Genomic DNA, 23379 nt, shown 5'->3' with positions numbered 1-23379 from the left:
CATTTTCTATGAGAACGTTTTAAACTCCCCAGCATAAACAGATGGTCTGTTGGTATTTGTATGTAAGAAGCCAGCAGATTATATTGTAAAACAGACTAGACTAAGTCTTTGGGGTTGGAGGGAAAGTTAATGAATAAGATTAGCATGCAATGGCTTTACTTTAATAAGATCCACACAATTAATCAAGATCATTGTGGAACATTATAATATAAAGATGCAATGTAAATATGAGGAAACTCCTTTGATTAATGGATTTGTTTCTTAAATGAAGGGAAGGGTTGGCTTTGAGGGAGTGTTATGCATGAAATCCTGATTTTAGCTGTACTAATGCATTTAACTTGTTGCTCACATGTGAATGGGGATACCACGTAGCCCTGCAGCTTTGATCAGCCTTTTGGGAACACACATAGAGTTCCTGCCTCTGCTGTAGACATCCTGTGAGCCTGGTTATCCAAGAGAGCAAGGCTAACATGTTCATACTAAGAAAACCACAGGAGAGAGTACAACAGGTTTCTTTATACCAGTTTTAATTTGGTGTACAGTTCAGTTACTCATAGAGTTACTACGAATAACATTATGCCAGCTAGAAGTCTTGCTGAAGGACAAGTAACATGGAAAAAAAGCACAATCCTTTAAAGAAGAAGGAACTCAAAAAAGGAATAAACCATCATTGGCAAAGTTGTCATGCAGGTTCACAAAGGGTTATTTTGGCCAGTGCATACATTTTTAGACATTCCTCAGTATCTACCTTAAAGACACTGGTAAGTTTGATGAATCAAATAATACAGCACGTGCTTTCTGACACATTTCTCTCTTTAAAAACTACATTTTTGGAAAATCTATCGAATTCCTTCTAAAATAAATTTGAAGAGACACAGCCAACTTGCTGAGACCTCAGATATGCCTTTTCTAGAGAAAGTTAGATGTCCTTCACTGATGGAAATTACATTCATATATGAATTATACTCATATATTAAGCTGACTGGCATGTATGCCCAGTTGTTCATGAGATCAGTTTGCGGAACTAACCCTATGGGAGCTTTCCAAATCAGATCCTCAAATAATAACAAAATAATTTTAATAAAGATTTCTCAGTCAGCTGGTACCCTGGAGCTAGTGCTTTTCAGGCACTAATTTAATTTTTTTAAATTTTTTTGGCCTCTAGAGTTGAACTTCCCTGTTGTACTTAGAGACCAGGTCAGCACAAAAGGCAATTTTAATACATTCCCTGGTTTTGTTCTCACCATGTCACTCCAACATAATGGTGCTAAGGGAAAACTCTGCCCTTACGTAGAATCATAGAATGGTTTGGGTTGGAAGGGACCTTAAAGATCACCTAGTTCCAACCCTGCTGCCATGGGCAGGGACATCTTTCACTAGACCAGGTTGCTCAAAGACCCATCCAACCTTGAACACTTCCAGGGATGGGGCATCCACAACCTCTCTAGGCAACCAGTTCCAGTTCTGGGTTCCAGTTCTGTTCCAGTGTCTCACCATGATGAACATCATCATGTGATTGATGTTCATTGACCTTCACAATGACTAGGAACCTCTCCTTTCATGTCAAATCGATGCTGAGGGATAGATTTTGCTATCAGATCTGTTAACTTGAACATGAGCTGCATGGCTGCACCTACACTCAGCATTTCACCCAAACGCTTAACAGCACCTCAGGATTTTCCCGATGATCCTGGGCACGAAGGATAAAACAGAGCAACTGTGTCCTGTAGAACAAGGCAGACCAGTCAGCCAGAGTGAAAACATCACAGGCAGTCCTCCACAAAACGTAGATAGAGCATCTTCGTTGTCTCAAGCCGTGCAGAGGAATGCACGACACGTCTGGGGAGAGCGAGCTGCACACCAGGCACATGCCAGCGCGGCCAGTGGGGCTTTAACCACGCTGCTCCAGGAGATGTGGACTGGCTCTGCCATCGCACGTCCTGAGGACGACTAAGCAGCTCATCTAACCTTGACGCCCAGGCAGCCGCAACACAAACATCAACACATCTTCACCAGCAACTGCAGGCACTTGCTGGGTGCTTGCTCTTCAGCACAGAAGAGGCTGAATCATTACAGAAGAACCAATCATTTAAGCTTCAACTCTTTTATAGTAGTTTCTTATAATGAAAATGCAAGTTTGGCAAATGCTAGTTTGGGGTTGGTTTTCTTCTTTTTGTTTTAAAACCTAGATTTTTAAGTTCTAAACAGGCTGCTTTTATCAGCTTGCCTGACCTGTTCTGTAGCATATAGATTGGGATTTCATTCTGCCAGTCCTCCAGTAAGACAGTAAATTGTGGCTGAACTAGTTTGTAACAATTTTGTGAACTAGAAGAAAAAAATGAAATAAATTTTATATTTTATTTAAATGAATACTTGCTATATGATTTGGGACCCTATTAAAGGGGCTCTGTCAAAGTAGTCTGCATGACCCAGAATGCCTCATTTAAAAATTAGGTGAGGTAAGCTTTTACTATGGTCTAAGCTTTGACTGCAGCAGGATCCTTTCCATGTCATCTCTGGTTCCTGTGGCTGCCGGACCACCATGCTGCCGTGGGAGGGAGCAGCGCTCTTGGCTGTGCCACTTCTTCAGGCTTGTCCAAGCTTCCCACCAAGTGCTTTGGATGCGGTGGGAAAGGTCAGCCCTCACCCGGATTGGTGCAGTTCCTGCTGTGCTGTGTCTGGCCAGGCAGGGAAAATGTTCGCTGCCACCCGTGTCTCCCACCCCCTCCATGTGGTCTTGCTGGCTCCATCGCCCTGGGCACAGGAGACAGGTCTGGGGACGTTTTCTGGCACATGGCACAGGGTGACTCCTGTCTGTATTATTATACCCTCTTACCCTGCACCCAAAGTGGGAATGGTCGTAGGACCTGTTTGGGAGGGCGGTCATTGCACCCAAGCACTGCCAGGGACCCTCACAGCCTGGTGGCACAGACAACCGCGCTCCAGGGCCTGGGAAGGGTCCCTGGCTGTTCTTCAGCTCACTGATACAGACAAAGCTTCTTCAGCCGGGCAGCAGCCCTGCCTGAGGCTCCCCCATCCCACCTGCCCTGTGGTCTGCCTTTACAGCCGGGGTAGACAGAGGCACCTTTAGGGCATGAGCTTCTTGACCTACTTCAGACGGACTCTCGGATGAGTGGGACTGTCCCCTATTTTCCACCCTTGAGCGCAAGGGGAGCACTGTCTGCCACCTGCACTGGAGATGCTGAAGTGAGGAGAGAGCCACGCGCCTCCTGGGCATCTCCTCGCTTCGGCGTCTCCAGCCGGGACGGGGAGCGCGGGCACAGCCGAAGCGGCGGGACATGGGGCACGTGCCAGCGTCTCTCCCCTCTCCCTCCCCGTGCAGCCCCCGGATGCCATGGAAGGACACAGGACCGAGCAGCACTGGCAAAAAACCAGGAGAGCAGCAGCCAGCAGAGCTGGGGTCATGGGGAGGTGTCTCCCCACTTGCCCCGTGGGGGAAGGTGAGCGGAGGGGGAATAAAAGGGCAGATGCGCTTCATGGCGGTCCCTGAGCATCACCGACAGCGGTGAAGCAGTTAAGGTGTGGGGAGCCCTTTTTCGTTTGCTACATCTGAAAACAGCACAGCGCAGCCTTGGAGCGCAGGCAGCGCTGTGCTGACATTTGTCCCTTGGAAGCGTCCCCTCTGCCACCCCGTGCCACTCAGTTCATGGGGTGGGAAGAGCCATCCACTTGGAGATGGAGCCTGGCTAACGAGGAAAACCTCTTGAGGAATGGGACATCACTTCCTCGGGGCTGGCCTGCTAAAAATAGCGTGGCGGGGATGAATACTTGTGTGAAACAATTTGCAACCCAACGTGATCTGGTACACGCTGGAATTTCTTTAGGCTAAAATGAGGCATAATGTGAGGCAGGCAGGGAGGGAAGGAGGAGAAGCCTGTTGCCTGATTTCTGGCATCTCATTAGGGGTCTCTGCTAGTGAGGAGAGAAGAGCAGGTATCTCCAGGGCATGATCCAGGGCAGGGCATGGGCTTGGGGACCTGGCCAGCCCTCTCGAGGTACCTAGCTCTTGGGGTTCCCAGCTCTCTGCTGTAACTTCAGCAGGATCCCCGAGCAAATTGCTGGGCTGCAAGACTACACCAACCCATTCACCAGGAGCTAAAATACCATGTGTTACTTGTTAACCCTTGCTGGTAATGAAAACATGTCTTCAGTTAGTAGGAAAACATTGCAGCTCTCTTGCAAACAGGCAGTCTGAGCTCCCAGAAGCTGCCAGATGCACATTTTTCTCACGCCCTCCTAAAATATCACTGTAATTTTAATTTACTCAGACGAACGAGCAGTTGACTAAACAGTCATTCATTATAAAATTCATATTAAGAAAAGAGACACTTGGGATAATTTTGATTGATTTACTTGGCAGAGTTTTGATAGCTACTGAAAAACATACTATTCATGTTTAGGTGAAAAATAAATGGAGTCAAATAAGTGTCACTGCATAGTACTAGGAGGTATATACAGCCACATGTAAAAATGCATAAACACAAACATTTCTGTACAGCAACTTTTCCTTTCAGTCTGTATAGAGAAACACTGGTTTATAATATGGGGAAAATATAAAGCAGACATACATGCAACAAGGACATGACAGTTACATAGGTCCCACCTGCCTTCCAAGAGTTACAATAATAATAACAATAATAATAATAATAATAAAAGCCTTTTTCAGGGAAAAAATTTGAAACCTGGAATGTTTTCATGTTGAGGTTTCCGGAGAGCTTCAGATGTCAAACATATCTGAAGGTGATTTAAAGGCTTGATTCAAAGCCCTGTGAAGGCAATGGAAAGACTCCATTGGTTTCAGTGAGCTTGGGGTCAGACCCAGCTATTTAACCACGATCCCATTCTGCCCTCCCCCAAAATCCAAAGTTGAAGTCTGCAGATAAAAATAAACAATCGTATCATACAAAACTTTGTATATAGAATACAAAAGGTAACCGTTGACTTTTTGTATAAAATACAACTTTTTGATAGTATATTTATTTCACATATGTATAAATATAACCCAAATAATATGATTTTTATTATTCCTACCAAAATATTATTACTTTTTGTGTTTTTTTTTTTTTTTTACAAAAGTTTACAAAACAAATAATTCTTTATATTTACAACCCAATACTGCGAAGAGTGCCCGGTCAATGATGAAAAATAGACTATAAGGGTAGTGCACTTACTTAGCCATTGCAAAGAAAGAGAAAAAAGACACTAGCTCCATTCAGATACAAATGTTCTGAAGAAATGACACTGGATTCAAGTTTTGGTTGCAAGAGTCTTTCACAAGCTCACATTTCAAATGCATCAGGCATATCTTTACGGGACTGCAAATGGCCTCTACCTTTGTTGAATTTACTTAATACAGGATGAAATTTTGATCCCGGGGATGGCGCTTACAGCCCACTGTCTTCTCCACTCCAGGCTGAGGCCAACAGGACAAAACTCAGCATTGAATCCACCACTGGCTGACATCTTGAAGTCTTGGGACCAGCTCCTCAGCTGAACAATTTTTTTACATCATTTGAGGATCTGGAAAACAATCTGGTCTTACTACAGAAACCAGTGGTGGCTTTTTCAACGGCATGTGAGGGTAGATGAAGTTACCAGACTTCAGTGCCCATTGCTCATGATGAGACTAACTCAGCCTCGGCCTTAGCGGCATCGCAGTCATCTGTTCCCACCAGAGCTCTGGCAGTCACTGCTGACCTGCTCATGGACGGGGTGTGTGCCTGTGTGTGAGACAGTTGAGCCGAGCTTCACTTTAAACTCATGTAGCTACTATTTTGGTCTAGTTTTGCACAATTTATAGGGGATTCATTTGTTAGACCGCGCCTTTATCTCTTCAAACTTAGGTGGGGCACCAGTGACCTGGGCTGAAAAGCTCTTTAAAGACTTGGAAAAATTTGTACTGGCGTATCAAAGGGACCGCATGCACCCCAGCCAAAATTGGGGAGAAGAGGGAGCTTTCTGGGCAGCTGAGCCACCACGTTACACAATGCAGGGGTGTGCAACGATCATCTGGGCAGCAGAAGGGACGCTTCAGCAGGCTTTCTCGTCCCTCTTATGAAAAACATGTCTGGGAATGAACAGCATCACAGACCAGCCTGCCTCAACTGGCATATCCAGCTAAATGCCCACGTTACACCTTTCCCAGAAGTGCTGGTGCTCGTTTGTGTGACGATGCTTCTTGAAACATCACGAAAAATTGTGCCCACGTGAAATGACAGGGTGAAATGACTGGAAAAGCCTTATTAAAACCTCTCTTGAGAAATAGGTCAGGTAAGTGCAGAGGCTATTGTCAAATAGTCTACTCATCCCACTGCCACTAACAAGGAAGAATAAAGCACTTGCACAGAGCAGAGCAATGCCTCTTGGCGCTGAGGCATGTGAACGTAGGCATTGTATTCCTTTGCCACATCTAGTTTTAGCTAATTCAGAGGAGGCTGTGAAACACGTCGCACCACATCATTTCAAAGAACAGCATTTTCATTTGAATTGCAAGATCTGTTCCCATCTATGAATCCTCTTGTCTGACTCACTACAGAGCTGCTTTATAGTGACATAGCACCTCCTTCTGATTCCCTTATTGACCAAGTCTATAGGAGAAAATTTAACATGGTCAAGACTATTCCCTGGCACCAAGGTCAAGCGGTGTGGAACAACCTGTATCCTTACTGCTCTGCTCTGTTAGCCTCCAAGGCAAGGTGGCTGCAAACTGTCTATGGGAATGTTCCTTGCCCCTGGTTAACTCCCTAGTGATGCACAGAAATTGCTCAGGGAAATGTTAGCTCGGCCATCCCCAAACCCAGAACAGATGATTGAGTCCAGTGCCCAGAAATACTCCCCCAAACTGTTTTGTTTACAAGCACAGATGTGGCTGAATGGAGCCTCTTACCGTGAGTAACCCAGGTGGTTATAACTGATCTGCGTGCTAGTTTCAGGGGCAGAGCCTCTTGTACTCTGCCCGATGGAGGCTGGGGGGACCTGGCCATCACTGAACCTCTTTCAACTCCCGTGATATAGCAAAGGGAAAGCAGGATGGAGCCAAAATGCTGTGCAATCAAAACGGTAGCCTCTCTCCAGACAGAGATGCTGGCATTTCAGCTGGGGTAAACCTGTTCGATAGAAGAGGACCGGGCTGAACTACCTGACACTTGCTATGGGTTAAGATGATCATGCATTTGCCCTCCTCTAAGCTGGACTGGGAAAGTAGTTGGTGAGGGTCAAATCGTGAGCACCCTTCTCACTTACGTTGTCCATTAAGTCACTGGAGTCCCTGGGGTAGGGCATGGTGGCAAAGTGAGAATCCTGAGCTTTGGTGTAATTCATCTCATGTTTCCCTCAATGGCCAAAATGATTGTGCTGCTGGCAGGACAGTAATGTCCTCCGATACTCACTGCAAGCACTGATGAAAGAGAGAAAGCAAATGCTAGAGCGCACTGAGTAACGCACTTGATGATCTGTTTCGTTCTTCCCTTGGACAAGACCACTTACCCTTTTGTGTGCTACAAAACATAGAGGATTTAAACCAAAATCATCGGGAAAGCAAATGTGAGTTTGTACTGTGTAGAAATAAACAGTTTTTGTAATGCAATGAGATTTACACAGGGCCTGATGCTGTCAGGGCTGAGTAGTCCGGAGGAAGTTAAGGGCTGTGAACACGATGATTGAAGAGCTCTGGACCGCTTGGGCTCTTACTTGCACTCAGAGAAGTGATGTTCCACAACCCATACCACTGTCTGGTGCTTGCGTGTGTGGGAAGCTAAACACATTTTTCCACGCAGCCCCCATGAGAAGAACTGATGGGTTTGCAATGCTCTGGGCACCGGTGTAGGGAACAGACCCTTCACACGGTCTCACTCCTTTGTGGCAGGCATGAATATCACTTACATTATTGTTTCACCAGGGGAGACTTCAGTTTTGTTCCTAGAGCAACTCTTCAAACAGGGCAGTCGCCCTACATGGTATTTTAAAGGACAGCCCAGTTACTGGAGTGTAAATTAATAAAGCAGGTTGTTGGCATCTAAAGAGAAAGGTAATGTCCTTACTGCCTTTTCATCTGGTTCACCCTTGGTACTGTCACTTACGAGTGGTTCCCCAAAATTTCATCGAGATTGATGTCTTTCATCCAGTCATCGTTACCAGGTTCCGTTTTCAGTAAAGAATCTATAAAGTCTGAGTCACTGTTGAGCGCAGGTCCTATACTGTCACCTTGCTGGTTCAGAAAGTCAAACCCTAGGTCATTACCATGGTCACTTCCTTGGTAAGCCCGAGAGTTTTGGTTGGTAGATGTGAAACTGGTTGATGGCAGAGATGACGGAGGCGTCATACTTGTTCCTGGCTGATTCAAGGTAGGCACGTTCTGTCCTCTCAGCTGGTTAGGTCTTATGTTGAGACCTCGTACTGAGCCAGCAGATTGTCCATTTAGAGTCTGGTGCATTTGGTTTAGAGAAGGCCTCATTTGGACTCCTGCTGTTAACTGATTAGGAGGTGCCAATGCACGCTGAGGAAAATGCTGGTTGCCTACGTTGCGTTGCAAAGACTGGTTAGGATATGGAGTGCCGGTGGGGAAACGGCCCCCTGTGGGTTTCAGTGCATCCTGCTGCTTAACTGCAGCTTCTTGTGGGGCCCAGTTCTGGGCAGTGGCAGTAGCCGCGATCATCACGTTGGCCGGCCTTTGCGCAGGGATACCTGTGGCTCCATGGTTCAAGCTTGGCCTTGCTTGCTGTGAGTTGACCACCGACCCCGTCCCAAAAGCCGCTGCGTTGTTTCCCTGCGTCATGGTTTGCTGTCGAGACATCATGGGGTTATTCTGACTGGGCAGGACTTGATTTTGGTTTCTGTGTGGCTGCATTTGGTTCATTCCTGAAGTCACGTTGTACGTGCTTGGTTGGTTGCAAGGAAGGTTCCCGTAACAGCCCATACTCCGAGCAGCAGGAACAGAAGGCATTCGGGTTCCAGCGGGGGTGGACATGAGGCTGGAGCTCTGTGGCATGATGCTGTGAGTTGAAATTGGGTTGGATAAGGACATGTTGTTGGGGCTCATACTCACAGCTGGCGAACCACCTGGAAAGGAGAAAACAAAAGTGTTAAAACAAACATGAGTGCATCAATGTGTGATGTCATTCAAATGCCAACAAGTTAAAAATCCAGTTTTCTAGCAGCAGAATTTCTTGAAGAAGATACTTTGCTCTTAAGAGGACTTGCATGAACTTGCTCAAGGCCTTAAAGATGCTTGTCATCCAAAGGGTGATTTGGTCTATATGAAGCCATTGGTGGTCTTTCCATCCCTTCGGAAGACATCAGATAAGCCAAAACCGGTGCTCATTGTAAGACAAATAAATATTGGAGCAGGGAAGGACAGATAGACCCACTGGGCAGGAGAGAAGACTTTTCTGCCTTTTTTTACAGAAGCAGTAGACACCTCTGACAGGACAAAGCCTGTCTAAGTGAGCAGAGGCAGAGGAGATCAAGAACTTTTCTTACTTAAGGGCATGGCTCACCTTGGCTCCCTCTAGAGACAATGGGGAGCGATAGGCACTATCATCAGGACCCTTTTCCACCTTTCTTAGACACCTACAGCAGCAGTATCTATCCCTTCTGGAAGGGCCTGTGCCAGATGACAGCAGGAGCCGAGACTGCATCTCACACATCTGCAGCGCCCAGAGCCTCCCTCCCAGCCAGGAGCTGGGAGAGCAGCTCAGCCCAGTCTGGGACCTGCTTGTCCTCCCGCGTGGTGGCTGAGCAGGCAGGAGGACACGGCTCGGCGCTGTGCCTGGTGAGTGCCACGCACGTGCCCCTTCTAAGCTCGATTCCCAGCTGGGCTGTGGCTGTTTGCCCCTGCAGAAGCTGACTTGCCTGCGAGGGACCCACACAGGATGCCTGATGTGCAGGCATTTGCTGCACACGAACATCACCTTTTGTGCATCGCATCAGAAAACTGGAAGTTATGAGCTGGCACAAATCTAACACTTGTGGCTAATTCTGCCCAGTGGAGGATTTTCCTGTACCTGATATCTGCCAATGAATCACAAGAAGAGAGGTTTCTGTTCTCTTCAGCCTCCAAACCTCGACACAAGCTCACTTCTGTGGCAGATTTGCGGCTTCATAGTCTCTATTTTGAGGCCACAATAAGTCATTTATGCAATGTAGGCTGATTGCTTATGCAGTGCAAGGCTCTGAATTAATCCCTGAGAGACTGGTTGAAGAAGACCAAACATTTTCTAAGCACAGCCAGTGTAGACAGCACTGTGGAGAACCCCCCTCTGCACACAATCAGCTGCTCCACAGCTTAATTCCCTTTGCTACTGTTGCTTCCAGTACAAGCCCTACAAGAAGTGCAGGTAGGAGAAGTTGGGTTCAAGGCAAATGAAAGGAGACGTTTCTTCACACAAGTGGGTCAGCCAAGGAAATCTCTGCCACATGGCACAGCACAAGCTAAATTCTTGTACCACTTTGAGTGGCTCCCAAAGCGTGAGGAAAGCTGTTAAATTCGGTGTTCGAGTCCTGTGTTCAGTTTTGGGCCCCTCACTAGAGGAAAGACATTGAGTTACTGGAGCATGTCCAGAGAAGGGCAACCAAGTTGGTGAGGGGCCTGGAGCACAAGTCTTATGAGTAGCGGCTGAGGGAGCTGGGGCTGTTTAGTCTGGAGAAAAGGAGGCCGAGGGGAGACCTTATCGCTCTCTACAACCACCTGAAGTGGGGTTGTAGTGAGGTGGGTGTTGGTCTCTTCTGTCAGGTGGCTGGAGATGATAGGACGAGAGGAAATGGCCTCAAGTTGCAGCAAGGGAGATTTAGGTTGGATATTAGGAAAAATTTCTTTACTGAGAGGCTTGTCAGACATTGGAATAGGCTGCCCAGGGAAATGGTTGAGTCACCATCCTTGCAGGTATTCAAAAAGCACGTAGACAAGGTACTCCAGAACATGGTTTAGTGGGTATGGATGATGGTTGGACTCGATGGTCTTGAAGGTCTTTTCCAACCTAAATGATTCTATGATTCTATGATTCTAAATGGGCTTGCTACCAAGGTAGCACCACATTTTGGGAATTCCTTGAGCCTTTCCCAGAGGAGGAACAGAGGAACATACAGCCCTGGAGCTTTGCTATTTCATTGGTAGCAGCTAATAGCAGTTGTTGGACATGGGACACTGCCTTGGTTTGATCCTTCGTACATACAACAAAACCAGACTGAATTTGACTAACTTTGACTTCATCATGAAATCTTATTATATATTAGTCTGTGTGATTAATTGTATTAGTTGGTCCATCACCAATTCCTTCTTATCGCACAGGTGCTTCAGGACTGTGATCATGCCTGCAGCATTCTCCAAATACATCAGTCCCAGTGTGTGGCATGTTTTCCAGTCCTTCGGTCCTTCTCAGCTCTTTTCAGGACTTGATGGTTTTCAACATTTGTTTTCAAGGCTGTACATCACAGCTGGTCACAGTAATAGCTCTTGCACATCTCCAGCATGGATGTAAAGTAAGCTCTTTTTTTCTTGTTCAGCAGCATCTCAGACTGTGTTTGTCCTTTTGATTGCAATCACACAGCCTATTTACAGTGATATCTGGAGACCTATCAGCCATTTCCTTACGTGCTTTGTCAATTTTGTATCACTCTGGTTTCTTAACCAAAATAGACAGTATGAAGTCAGAAGCTTTAAAGGACATTACCTGAACAACTATTATTACCTTTATCGACCAAAGTTGTGGTTTCATTGAAAAAAATACCATGCTAGTTTGAAAAGATTCTTTTACATCAGCCCATGTTGCCTGACATTAATTATATTCCCTTCCTAAATTCTTTATTGTTCAGGCTGTATCAGCTCCCAGCTATTTTTGCTGAGCTCTGCAATAGGTCACAAGGGCTGCACTTACCTACTTACTCTTTTAATTTTTGTCATGGCATTAGCAGTCTTCCTTGGAGTTTCAAGACTAAATAAAAAGTGACATTAAGAATTTGGAGAATGTCTCAGCCAGCTCTTTTAAAACTCTTGAAGACAAATCATGTGCATACATAATTCAAAAGTCTATATTTAGGAACAGCTGTTTAATATACTGCTTCACCACAATGATGTTCAGTTCCCTCAGACTGGAACCCCAGAAAAAATTATGTATTTCTGCCTTTTCTGCATTATTTTTATACATATGCTATTTCCACTTAGGATTGGATGCAAAGAATTCCTTTTTTCCTTAAGTACTTAAAAATAATCTCTTCCCAAATAATTATTAATACTGAGCGTGACTCCACAGCCAAAGTTGCTTGTTCTGAATCAATCTAAACATAGATTAAGAAGCTCACCTTACCCTGGAAGGCAGGCTTTTCCACAAACTGGCTCTGAGCAGGAGACACTTGACTACAGAGAATCTAATTGTCCTAACAATTACGTTGCCCTAACGTAAGCACCTAAATTCAGTCCCTGAGCTGGACAGTCCCTGGGACAGGAGATGCTATGGGGAGTGTACCTGGTTTTATCCCCCAGGGACAATCAGATTCTCCTCCATGTCCTCCCAGGGAGCCTCCTAACTGAGTTTAGCTCTGGAAATGAAGAGAAGAAAATCAGTGCTCAGCAGGCAACCTCACGATTAGCCCTGTCTTTGGCTTTGCTAGTGGGTTGTGCATTGCTCACTGCTTTTTGGAACTACTGCAACATATTTTCACAGGGGTGATAGAGATGAGGGCCCTGATTCTTCACTCCCTGATGCCAGTACTGAAGAGGAGAATGGCACAGAAATCAGTGGCATTTCAAAAGACCTGGAACAGCCATCTGGGGAGAGCTGGTTCTCTCCCTCCACCTGAACTACATACAAGTTTGTGGAGTCACTTCACTTGCCGCTGGGATGAAGCCCCTCCCGGGATGACCCTTCCAGCTGTTGAGCAGCCCCTAGGGCTACCATCGCACTGCTCCTGCAAATGCCATGCTCTTTCAAGAGCACAAGTGGTCGGGACATGGGTTGTACTTGTTGTGCGAAAGATGAAGCTTCCTCTTTCTTTGTATTGCTATTTTTATCCTTTTAGTTTTAACGCAAATATTTTCCATTCTGATTTCTTCCAGATGGGAAGAAATGCCTTCCCCGGCAGCACTGCGTACGGCAGCTGGCCACCCCAGGCTACAGTGATTTGGAGAAATGCCTTCACTGCCCGATTCACCTGCTCTTGTCTTGGGGGTTTCTTGCTGTGACATGGCACTATGGGGAAAAGCATAGAGGAATAAAATGCTTCACCCAGTGTCTCCAAGCCCCTGTGTTATTTTATTTAACTTTTTGTCTCTTCTTCCCTGACCTGAGCAAAGCTATTCCCAGAAAAAGGGAACAGATTCCCTGCTGTTACTCCCTTATGCAAGAGTTTCCTAATAGCTCCATCTGGTAGCTTTGCTGTGAGCTCCCAGCACAGCCCTTTCTCCCAGGCTCGCCTGAAAAGCTGCTCTCCTCCTTCGGCTCACTCAGCAGGGACTTGAGATTTGAATGGACAAGTGCTGCCAATCCCACATGTTTCAAACCCAGGAGATGGGACTCCAAATACCATGAGACTGGCAAAGAGTCCATCAGATTAAGAACAACAGGAACAGCCACAAAACAATGGCGATCTACTTATTTTGGAGCCTTTCACAGATGTGGCTGCAGTCATTTCCATTTTCTCTCTCAGGCTAGAAATGGGTTGTTTTTAAGTAAAAGCCAGAATCTCAGTTAATCATTTGATTCCAGGAATGAGCCTTTAAACAACACACCAAATCACAGGATTCCCCAGCAATCTGCCAGGATTGCCAAAGCATTTGTTTTACGAGCGCAGGAGGTACGAAGCCAGGAAGCAGGGCTCTTGCTGTGGCACTGCCCTCACCATGGGTTATTAGGCTGGCATCGGTGATGGTTGTGCAAATTTACTGAAGATGATAAACACTCAGGCCTGTTAGAAAGCAGCAGTTTCCAGACTGCAGCAAGCTTATTGCTGCCAGAACTTGTAAACAAAACAAAAGAGTGCATGAACGTTGCCTGAGCAGTCCAACCTGGCTCTTCCACACGTAGCTGGGCTGTTGGTGCCATGGCCAGCAGGCTGGGCAGAGGGATAGCTGCACTTGGGAACTCGTTAAAATAGTAATAGAAGCTGAAAAAGTTTTCCTGCAAAGGACAGGTAGGAAGGAAAGACTCAGATCCCTGGCTGAATCTGCAGAGCCAACAGTTACGGAAAAACAAACAAACCAAACCAGCTTTTTTTTCCTCAGTGTGTTGTATACAAAGTTGTACTAGAAGGCAAAGGATCCTTTTTATACTTAAATGCGCAGATGCTTTGCAATATAAAGAACATCCTTTGATCCCATCTGCTGCATTTCCCCCCACCGCCTCTCTCCCCAGCATCTTTTCCTTACTCTGCCTTTTCTCTCAGAACAGCCTCCAGCTAACCAGCAAGGTGAACAGCATGAAAAGACACCAGGCAGTCCTGTGCTCCCAAATCTAGACTCTCTAAGGAGGTGAGGGCACAAGAGCTGAAACAAAGGACTAGTCCTGAAGTGTTGGGCATTTTCTGCCCTGGGCAGTTCTGGCAGAAAGCAGGGGCTTTTACTCTGCTGTTTGACTGATCTGTTTAAATGCTGCTTGTAGAGCAGCACTGAGGCCATGACCATGGCATATGAAACAGACCAAAAATTCAGATGGTAGCTCTGGTTGCCTATGATGGAGTCATGCGAAGTACTTAAAAATCCATATGAGGGTCCTCACGCTGTGCATGAGCTGCCATTCGAAGGGAAGGATGGTTCTCATCTCAGTCTCTGAAGTAAGATGTACCACATACATGACAGAAGCATCTGGATGGAGTGAGGTTGCATAGTCAAGAGGACACATCTGTATCAAGTATTTGGGTGCACATCTGCCCCAGGCAGTGCTAATGGGAGGGATACCAGCCCCTCCTTCACCATGTCTGAGAGACACAGCATCAGCCTGGATGAACCACCAGCTGGTTCTCCAGACCATACATCAGCACTTCCCAGAGGTGGGGGACAGTAAGGTAAATAGCACAGGAGAGCAACAGCCACCACCCACTCCCTCTGTGGTGTTGTAAATGGATACCCACAAAACCAAGCCCCGGTCAACAGTGCATGCATGGCTCTTCTGGATGGTCTTCCAGCTGGAAAGAAGGAAACAGTTTCATTTAGCCCATGGGCACTTACCAGGATATTGGTTTGCTTGTTGCATGTTGACCACGTTCCTTCTTTGGTCTTTATAATCTGGTGGTGGTCGTGTCAAGTGTCTGTTCAGCTGATCTTGTGGAGTTATTTTCTCCTAGAGGATTAGAGTAGAAATCTATTAATTTGCTTTTCTTTATGCTCTCCTGGCTCTGTTTTGCCCACCTCTTTCTTTTCTCAGTGTGTACAAAGCTGAAGCGTTCCTTCCTTTCGCCCCGTCTGGTCCACAGGGGAGGCATCTGTGAACCTGTGCCATCACCCACTGAAGTCTGTATGGAAACATTTCTGCTAGTTGTATTGTGTTTGAATCTGGCCCAACTTTCCTTAAAACCACTGAGAGTTTCTCAGCCTCTGAGAACATCGGCCACGTCTGCACTGCAGTACAAAGTGTCTTCTGATGTCCGCACTGTCTTGCTTATCAGACAGAGGGGCCTGACGGTTCCTCGTGGCTCCCTCCCTGTCTGTGCAGCTGGGTTTGCTTTCAGAGAATCATAGAATCACAGAATGGTTTGGGTTGGAAGGAACCTTAAAGATCATCTAGTTCCACCCCTCTGCCATCGGCAGGGACACAGAGACAGAGCAAACACCCAGGTCTAACCCAAACAGCCGGGATGCAGCTGGGGGGCAACAAGGGTCCAGACTTGCAAGGTCGACACGTGCCCCTTGGCTCTGCCAATGGTCATCAGCCCATTTCACCCATGCAGCCCTCGCAGCGTGCACAGCTGGCAAAGAGGATTTCAGCTTGTCATCCCCATTTGCAGCCATGCCCATCCCTCACTCCCTCCTCTCCTGTGCTGGAGGAGCTCCCACAAAAATCAGCAAAACCCTTGCTTTGTCCTGCCCCATGCCTCTCCTCACCGGGGATGCCAGCAGGACGCATGGCCAGGGTTTAGCAACGACGGTGCTGGGCTGGTTGGTTTTCATGCCACTCACCATTGCCCTGTGCTTCCCCGTACACGTATGTGGTGCTGTCTTTTCTCTTACACTGGGAGTGCAAGCACCGGGGGAAGGACAGCAGGGAAAGATTGCAGAAAAAGCTGATTAGTAGGGGAGATTATTTTGGGCTTGCAGGGACACATCTCTGGTGAAGGGAAGATAGAAATCCAAGTCCTTGAACTGAAATCTGACTAACCGCCCTGTGTTCATAAAGATCTGGAAAGCGCAAGCTGTGGAGTCAATGCCAAATCTCTCATCAGCATCAGTGTGACCTGATGCCTCCAGAGTGCTACTGCACACTCATGAGCAACGACTCCTCAGGATATGTGGCCCCAAGGCAGGAAAATGTGGGTTTGACCACCTCAGTCACTGGTAAGTCATTGCTGGTGCGCACGTGCCTCCCGGAGTCGGGAGCTGCCCTTACTGGGCAGCTGCTGGGAGGGCTTCACCCCTTCTCTGCAACGCACCTGGGTTTCGTGCTCGGCTGCCGGAATGGCAAACGGGCTCGTCAGTGTGAAAGAGTCAGACCCTGCTGGTGATGGGAGTCCATCAGAGTAATTTGGGGATCTTCTGCCCGAAAAGAGCACGCAAATGGACCTTCTCATAAAAAATCTTTTTTCTTCTGCCAGGAGCACTTTAAAACACTGGGAGAAGAGCCTTTCTTGTGGTATTTAGGCATTTCTGTAATGCACTCTGGGAGTGAGGGGTCTGATTAAGATTTCTAAGGCTTGTTTTAACATACTGCTCAACCTGAAGCCTTGTGAAGAAGACAGACAAGTTATCTCCAAGAAAATCCCTGCAATACATGTAAAATCTGTAGGCAGGCTTTGTGTGTATTTCTATGTACACGATACAAAAGCGAAGGCAAGTGGATCAAAAACCACATTCTGTAGAGTGATTTTAATTTTTATTTTATTTTAAAAATTGCTATTTGAGCGATTAACTTTTTGCTCTGCTAAAAATTCTGACAGAAAACTGCAGCACATAGAGCTGACTTGAAACTTCAGTTTTCTTCTGTATAAATTAAAAAGTCAAATATTTCCCTTACAGGACAAATGAAATCCTTAATTTCAAACTCAAGCCTTCTAATTTTATTTTTGGAATGGAAATAAATTTGTAAACAAAAAGATATTCTCTATAAAGAACCAAATCATTTTTGTTTTGAAAACATCCCCACAAAAACATGAATGTTTTTCCACTTCTGTGTTGTTCTTTAATTACTGAATGGCATTCACTAAATGTGTCAGTATTTCTGACTCTACATCTTTATAGAGAAAAGAAAGTTTTGGACGCAGAATGTCAGGCCAGCACGAATGGGTCTGCCCTGTAGGCTGAGAGATGCTGATTGAGGTAAATAAGCCACAGGCTTGGGGTCTGCTGTCATTGCAGCCTGGGGGAAGCAAAGCAGGTGGTGGTGTCACCTCCATCCTCCCCCAGCACCCTCCCTACAGCCCTTCCCTAGCTGCCGCAGGGCACCCACATTGCTATCGACCGGCCCCAAGGACATGCCAAGCTCAGCTCCTCTTCCAGGACTTCTCTCTTCTCTGTGCTTTGGCAAGCAGACCTACAAAGGGACGGTGAATGTGAGGATGCAGATGGCACATGTTACTGCTCTGGGCAGCTGGGACTGTCCAGCTGTTGCACTGGCCATGGGTGATGGACCATGAAGCACCTTCAGCTGACTCAGTTCATGCAGTATCAATGGCAATGCCAGTTTAGTGGAACTAAATCAGTGGGTTCTAGCACTCATCACTGCTAACAAGAGCACAAATATCCCCCATGCCTCATAAAATGAGCAGAAACTCCCAACTGGTCTCTCAAATACCAAGGGGGAGAGAAGAACTGGCTAAAAATATCTGGAAATGCAAAAAGAGAAACAGAGGAAGGAGGACTCATGTATGATCCCAGCCAAGCACACAAACTTGAGTGGAACACTAAAATCAATGTACCTGATCCTTGTTTACACAGAGGCACTTCATACCATGCTGCCTAGGTTAGAGAGCCTGGAAGTCAACTTTCCTCTGTGGTCGAAGCAGCGTAGCAGTGCACCTTAGCTTATCTTGCAAACAAAACCACTGAATATATTCATATGCCTCAAATTAAGCATAGGCTTACACTGTTCTCATAATGAAACCACAGTAGCTCAGATACTTGAGCTGTTTCATATAAACTGAAGAAGGTTTCAAAAGGGCTTAGCAAAGTGCTGAAAAATATGAGGCACAATCTAGAAGGTCTTGGCATTGCCAAAATGACCTCAAAGCTTTGGGGGCTTTCTTCCCCCTGTCTTAGCTTTCTTTTCTATTGTTTCTATGATAATCTTTTCCATGTAAAATAAGGAATTAGAAAACTTACAGCTTCTGCCAACATCTGCTGCTGTAGAAGGAGTTGTTTTTGCTCCATCATTTGCCGTTGCAGAGCCTGTTTCTTTTCCATCAGTTGCTGATTCAACATTGATTGCTGGGATGAGTTCATGTAACCACTTCCAGTGTTTGGATTTGAGCAAGAACTGGAGCTTGGAGTGGGGCCAGCTCCCTGGCCTACCACAGAGTGTTGATCCTGAAACAGAAGAAATGGCTTGTGAAGGATGAAAATAATAACAAGCATCAAGAAAAGGAAATAATTCTTTTTATGCAATTAGATCAAGTACAGGACACAGCCCACAGACTCCCAGGACAAGTGACCAATACAAAGGCTTTGACAAAATAGAAGGGGATTGAGTAACTTCATCGCGCACGGAAAACTCTGAAAATGTGCCAGGTGGTTCCAGTGGAAAACCTCAATGTTGTACCAGGAGCTTGGGAAACATTAACAGAAGTAACGGAGCTGTCCTGGGGATCTTTCAGGAAACTTGCATTGGGCTGTATGGCAGTTTGTTTGACCACAAGGGAACAAACTCGGCGTCTCCTGGTTCCTACCATCTGGCAAGCAGCAGCGAGAAGTTACAGACTCATTGCTAGAAGTGGCATCTATTCTTAGAAAATACAGAAGCGGTAAGTGGTTACTTCGCAGTGGGGTGAATGGTGCCACTTGCATTCGTCCCGTCACCTCCCCAACAGGAGCAATCTCTGAGAGATTGCTAATTGACTCCCATTAGCGGCAGGATTAAATAGGCTTAGAGTTTATCAACTTCCTTGCTAAAACAAACGTGTAACTGGACAGGACTTTGAAGAGCGCTGTAGGGTCTCCCTGGTCTTTGCGATGGATCTAGATCTGCTTCTTCTTCCCTGTGTGCAGCTTCATGAGGAGGGGATGGCAAAAAGTCATCTCAGAAGGCAATGGGGAAGGTACCTGGGGACTCAAACCATGCACACAGAGGATGCAAATGAACACGGGATGACAATATGCCGCTTGTTTTCTTTTAGTCATGATTTCCCTCGGCAGCGATGTTTTCTGTCTACTTGCTCCACTAGTGTTTGGTGCTTGGGCCTTTACCAAATGTACGAAATAGCTTTCTCAGTCCACACACGAAAATACTCAGCCCATGTTGGATCACTTGATAGTCAAGTATTCCTTAGCCACACAGCTACAAAGAAAACAGGGTGCACTGGAGAGGTCACAACAGTCATGAGAAACATTGGTTCTCTGACTCCACTTTGTTGCGATTCACCATAGGAACCTAACCACGTAATTCTGTATAACCTAACATGCAGCAGCATTTTTGCCCTGCAACAGAGGAATCCACAGCAGGAGTCTGATGCTCCCTGTTATGCAGCAGTTCTCTCAACACCAAGGTGTAGTGCCAGGGTCTGGTCTACCACCTAGGTAAAGCTCTGCTCCATGGCCATTGCCTCCCATCCAGGGAAATATGGACTGACCAACAGGGAAACAAGAACTGGCCAGGCGTAGCCTACCCATGCCCTGAAGACCACGGAGCACTGATGCTCATCGCTTTGCAAACTCCAGAAAAGCTCATTTCTGTGCCTTAGCTTTTGCACACACCCCCCAATAACACACACACACACTACAAACTAATCCAACTTATCTTTCTACCATCTGGCATGGAAGAAACACAATGATTGTTATGGGTATTTCTATTTTAAAATAATTCTGTGGCTTTTAGATGGGGCCACACGAGTGCGTAGCTAGATAGATAAAGTATTTGATGACTGTTACTGAAATAAAACCCATGACTTTCTTCTGGAGCCACCTGCAGCCCCCAAGGCAGTGTTTCAAACCCACCCTTCAAAATTTATTGGGCTCTTACACAATTATATCCCGCACACTTTCTTTCAGTTCCAGAAGGAATCCAAGATTGCTCGGCACTGCCACATTTTTTAGCCCTTATGTTAGCTGCAAGATAGAAAATACCTCCTCTCAACAGACCTGCTTGCCAAGTTGTTGCGCAAACTTTTTTGTCTTTCTTAAAATATTTTGAAAAGAAAAATATGTTACAATAAATTGGCTTTGACTTCTATATTCAAATGACAACTCTAGCTTGAACCCAGCCACATGTTATATCCATTAATAGAATTCATCTGTTGTGTTTTTGCACAGATAATGCAGGCTCCCCCAAATGTGCTTTCATAGTCCTGCGTAAAAAAAAACACAACAAAGCCCAACTTTTTCTCTCCCTCATCCCCTGCCAGCCCATATAAGCTGTGGGGAGGGATTTTGTTTTAAGATAAACCGTGTAGTGTCCATTCACGATACCTATCAAAGAAAGCTCTTCTGTAATAGCAATTGGCACAAAACACCAGCTGTTTGGCAAACAGGCCCTGAGAAAACAGTATAAATCATCAACTTGGAGCCAGTTTGGGGTTTTTTTGCATTTGGTCCTTTCTCTGCTCTTCGTGAAATGTCTGTGTGAGCCTATGAATCTATGATGTGTTACTTCTCCTGCCTGCTGATCCTCCATCGGCGGCGATGAGATGGGAAAAGGAAGAACAGTTTCCTAACTCAGGAGATCGGCTGTGCAGCAGTCTGACCCTTTGTGAACCGGTGCTATCGAGCCTTATTCCCACCCTGCCTTTCCATCACTGCAAATCAGAAGGTAGAAGGGCTACACTTCTGTCAGGGACGTGGGGCTCTGCCCCTGCCCTTGGACAAAGCACACTTTCCGACATCCCTGCTGAGGAAGGACAGATTTGGGTTGGAGCTACCCTGCCCTCATTGAACTGTGTCATCCTGCTCTAAACCTGGCTTTAGTGCAGCATCTTTACTACGACTCCACACATCTAAAGCTGCCAGTGGCCTTCTGAGCTTCATTCCCGGGTTCCCATGCCTGCGGTTTATGCACTTTAACTTTAGAAACCCCTGACCAAAGAAAGCCCGGAGGGGGAACATGACTGTGCCCTCGCCCAGGGGCATCTCTGCCCAGTAGGCTGCAGGGGCAGCCCAGCATCCCTCCAGCTGGGCAGCCCCATGGACTTGCCTGCAGGGTGACACCATGCCGTTTCCCTGCATGGGGAAGGTAACCTTCTCTCCACTTTGCCTCCAAGGTGATGCAACTGGGAGCACATCCCTGCAGCCAGCCGGGTGCCAGGGACGGGCTGGAAGCATCACACCTGTGATCGGTACAAGCGTCCATCTGGGTTCGCCCCCAACTCCCGCTCCACTTGCTGGCACCGCTCCTGCATGCCATATCCCTCCAGCCCTGCAGCCCGAGCAGGGCCGTGCCCGGTGCCGGCTGGGGCTGGGGCAGCGGCCGAGGGCTCAGCTAGTGTTCACCAAGCACCACAAACCCCCATCTGCTCCCCTGGTGCCGAAACTCCAGCACAGCGATGCTCTAGGTGCAAAGCAGGTGTGTTGCACCCTGTTCTCTGTGGTTACAGTGAGATACAAAAGCTATGAGGAGCAGAAAGAGAGGCAGAGTCAGTGAAAGCTCCTCAGAGCTGGTAGCACAACTGGGGTTTTGTTCATAAGCGTCACAAAGAACATTATGCTCAAATGTTTAAATTAGCAGTAAATCAAAGCATTTAAGACTGAGTTTGCCTTTCACTGTCTCTGCTGCAGCTGACTTGTGCTCATACAAACGAAGGGAGTTTTTGGCTTCTAACACATATATGGACTTTCTGAAATAGATTTCTTTTCTTTTCTTTTCTTTTCTTTTCTTTTCTTTTCTTTTCTTTTCTTTTCTTTTCTTTTCTTTTCTTTTCTTTTCTTTTCTTTTCTCTTTTCTCTTCTCTTTTCTTTTCTCTTCTTTTCTCTTCTTTTCTGCTTTTCTTTTCTCTTCTTTTTTCTTTTCTTTTCTCTTTTCTTTTCTCTTCTTTTCCTTTCTTTTCTTTTCTTTTCTTTTCTCTTTTCTTTTCTTTTCTCTTCTTTTCTTTTCTTTTCTCTTCTTTTCTCTTCTTTTCTTTTCCTCTTTTCTCTTCTTTTCCTCTTTTATTTTCTTTTCTCTTTTCTTTTTTCTTTTCTTTTTTCTCTTCTCTTCTCTTCTCTTCTCTTCTCTTCTCTTCCCTTCCCTTCCCTTCCCTTCCCCTCTCTCCTCTCCTCTCCTCTCCTCTCCTCTCCTCTCCAAAGCTTGTCAGGAGCCCCTGAAAGCCTTTTGCAAGCTTGTGGTTCTACATTCCTAGTTCAGAAGTGGTTTAGGGACACTTGGATGGAAAAGGATGTGCAAACCTTTTGCCTCTTTCTCCTGAAAATGCCTTGAGTTGATTAATAATTTTGGTGGGGCAGAAGGGAAACAATGGTCAATTTTTTACTAAACCACAATGCCCGCAGAGGCAGTTCGCTTCCCCGCCAGGAACACTGGCATCTGTGTCACATGATGGGCTTCTTCTTCTTGCAGATTTTCCCTGGAAAGGAGGGGGTGAATTTTTCACCCTTTCTGTTCCTCTGTGGGGCAGCTCATTCTGGGCCCAGTGTCGGTTCAGGAGTGACAGCGCTGACTTTCACTCTCCTTTTGCATTAGTTCTGGCTTGAAGAAACAAAGAACTAAAAGAAAAAAGGAAAAGGCTTCAGATCCATTCACGGAAGCCTGCTCAGCGACAGATGCCTGCCTTACCAAAGACTGCTTCCAGGGGAAGAGCTGTGCAAAGTTCTGTTTGTCTGGTGACGAAACTATGCATGATGTTCCCCCTCATAAGCAATTTGATTCAGTTGTGTTAATTGGCATCACAGGCTACTTAGAGTGAGGATGGTGGAGATCAAGGCACCTTTGTGGGTTTCTTCAGGGACCAGTGGCTGTCCTGACCCTATGAGCTTCTCAAGGGCATTATGCTTTGGCTGCGAAACACCCTGGACACTGAGCACTTGGAGGAGGAGGACGAGGAGGAGGAAGAGAAGGACTCCAAGGAATGGCTCAACGAAGTCCT

At 46.3% G+C, this 23379-nt stretch overlaps 1 protein-coding gene across 1 annotated transcript in view; it reads right to left on the bottom strand.

Annotated features, from left to right (window-relative positions):
- Positions 1 to 7600: 7600 nt before the first annotated feature.
- The window catches only part of MAML2 (mastermind-like 2 (Drosophila)), a 75466-nt gene continuing 59687 nt past the window's right edge, over positions 7601 to 23379 (bottom strand). Inside the window, exons 4-6 of the mRNA XM_010578260.1 lie at positions 18479 to 18682; positions 15176 to 15287; positions 7601 to 9078 (exon numbers count right to left, since the gene is read on the bottom strand). Coding sequence (XP_010576562.1) covers positions 8096 to 9078; positions 15176 to 15287; positions 18479 to 18682 — 1299 coding nt within the window. The 3' untranslated portion in view covers positions 7601 to 8095. The remainder of the gene's footprint in view (positions 9079 to 15175; positions 15288 to 18478; positions 18683 to 23379) is intronic.

Source organism: Haliaeetus leucocephalus, unplaced genomic scaffold, assembly GCF_000737465.1.
Source record: "Haliaeetus leucocephalus isolate CR32 unplaced genomic scaffold, Haliaeetus_leucocephalus-4.0 Scaffold616, whole genome shotgun sequence".
NCBI classification, from domain to species: domain Eukaryota; kingdom Metazoa; phylum Chordata; class Aves; order Accipitriformes; family Accipitridae; genus Haliaeetus; species Haliaeetus leucocephalus.
This window is presented reverse-complemented; position numbering and strand designations above follow the sequence as displayed.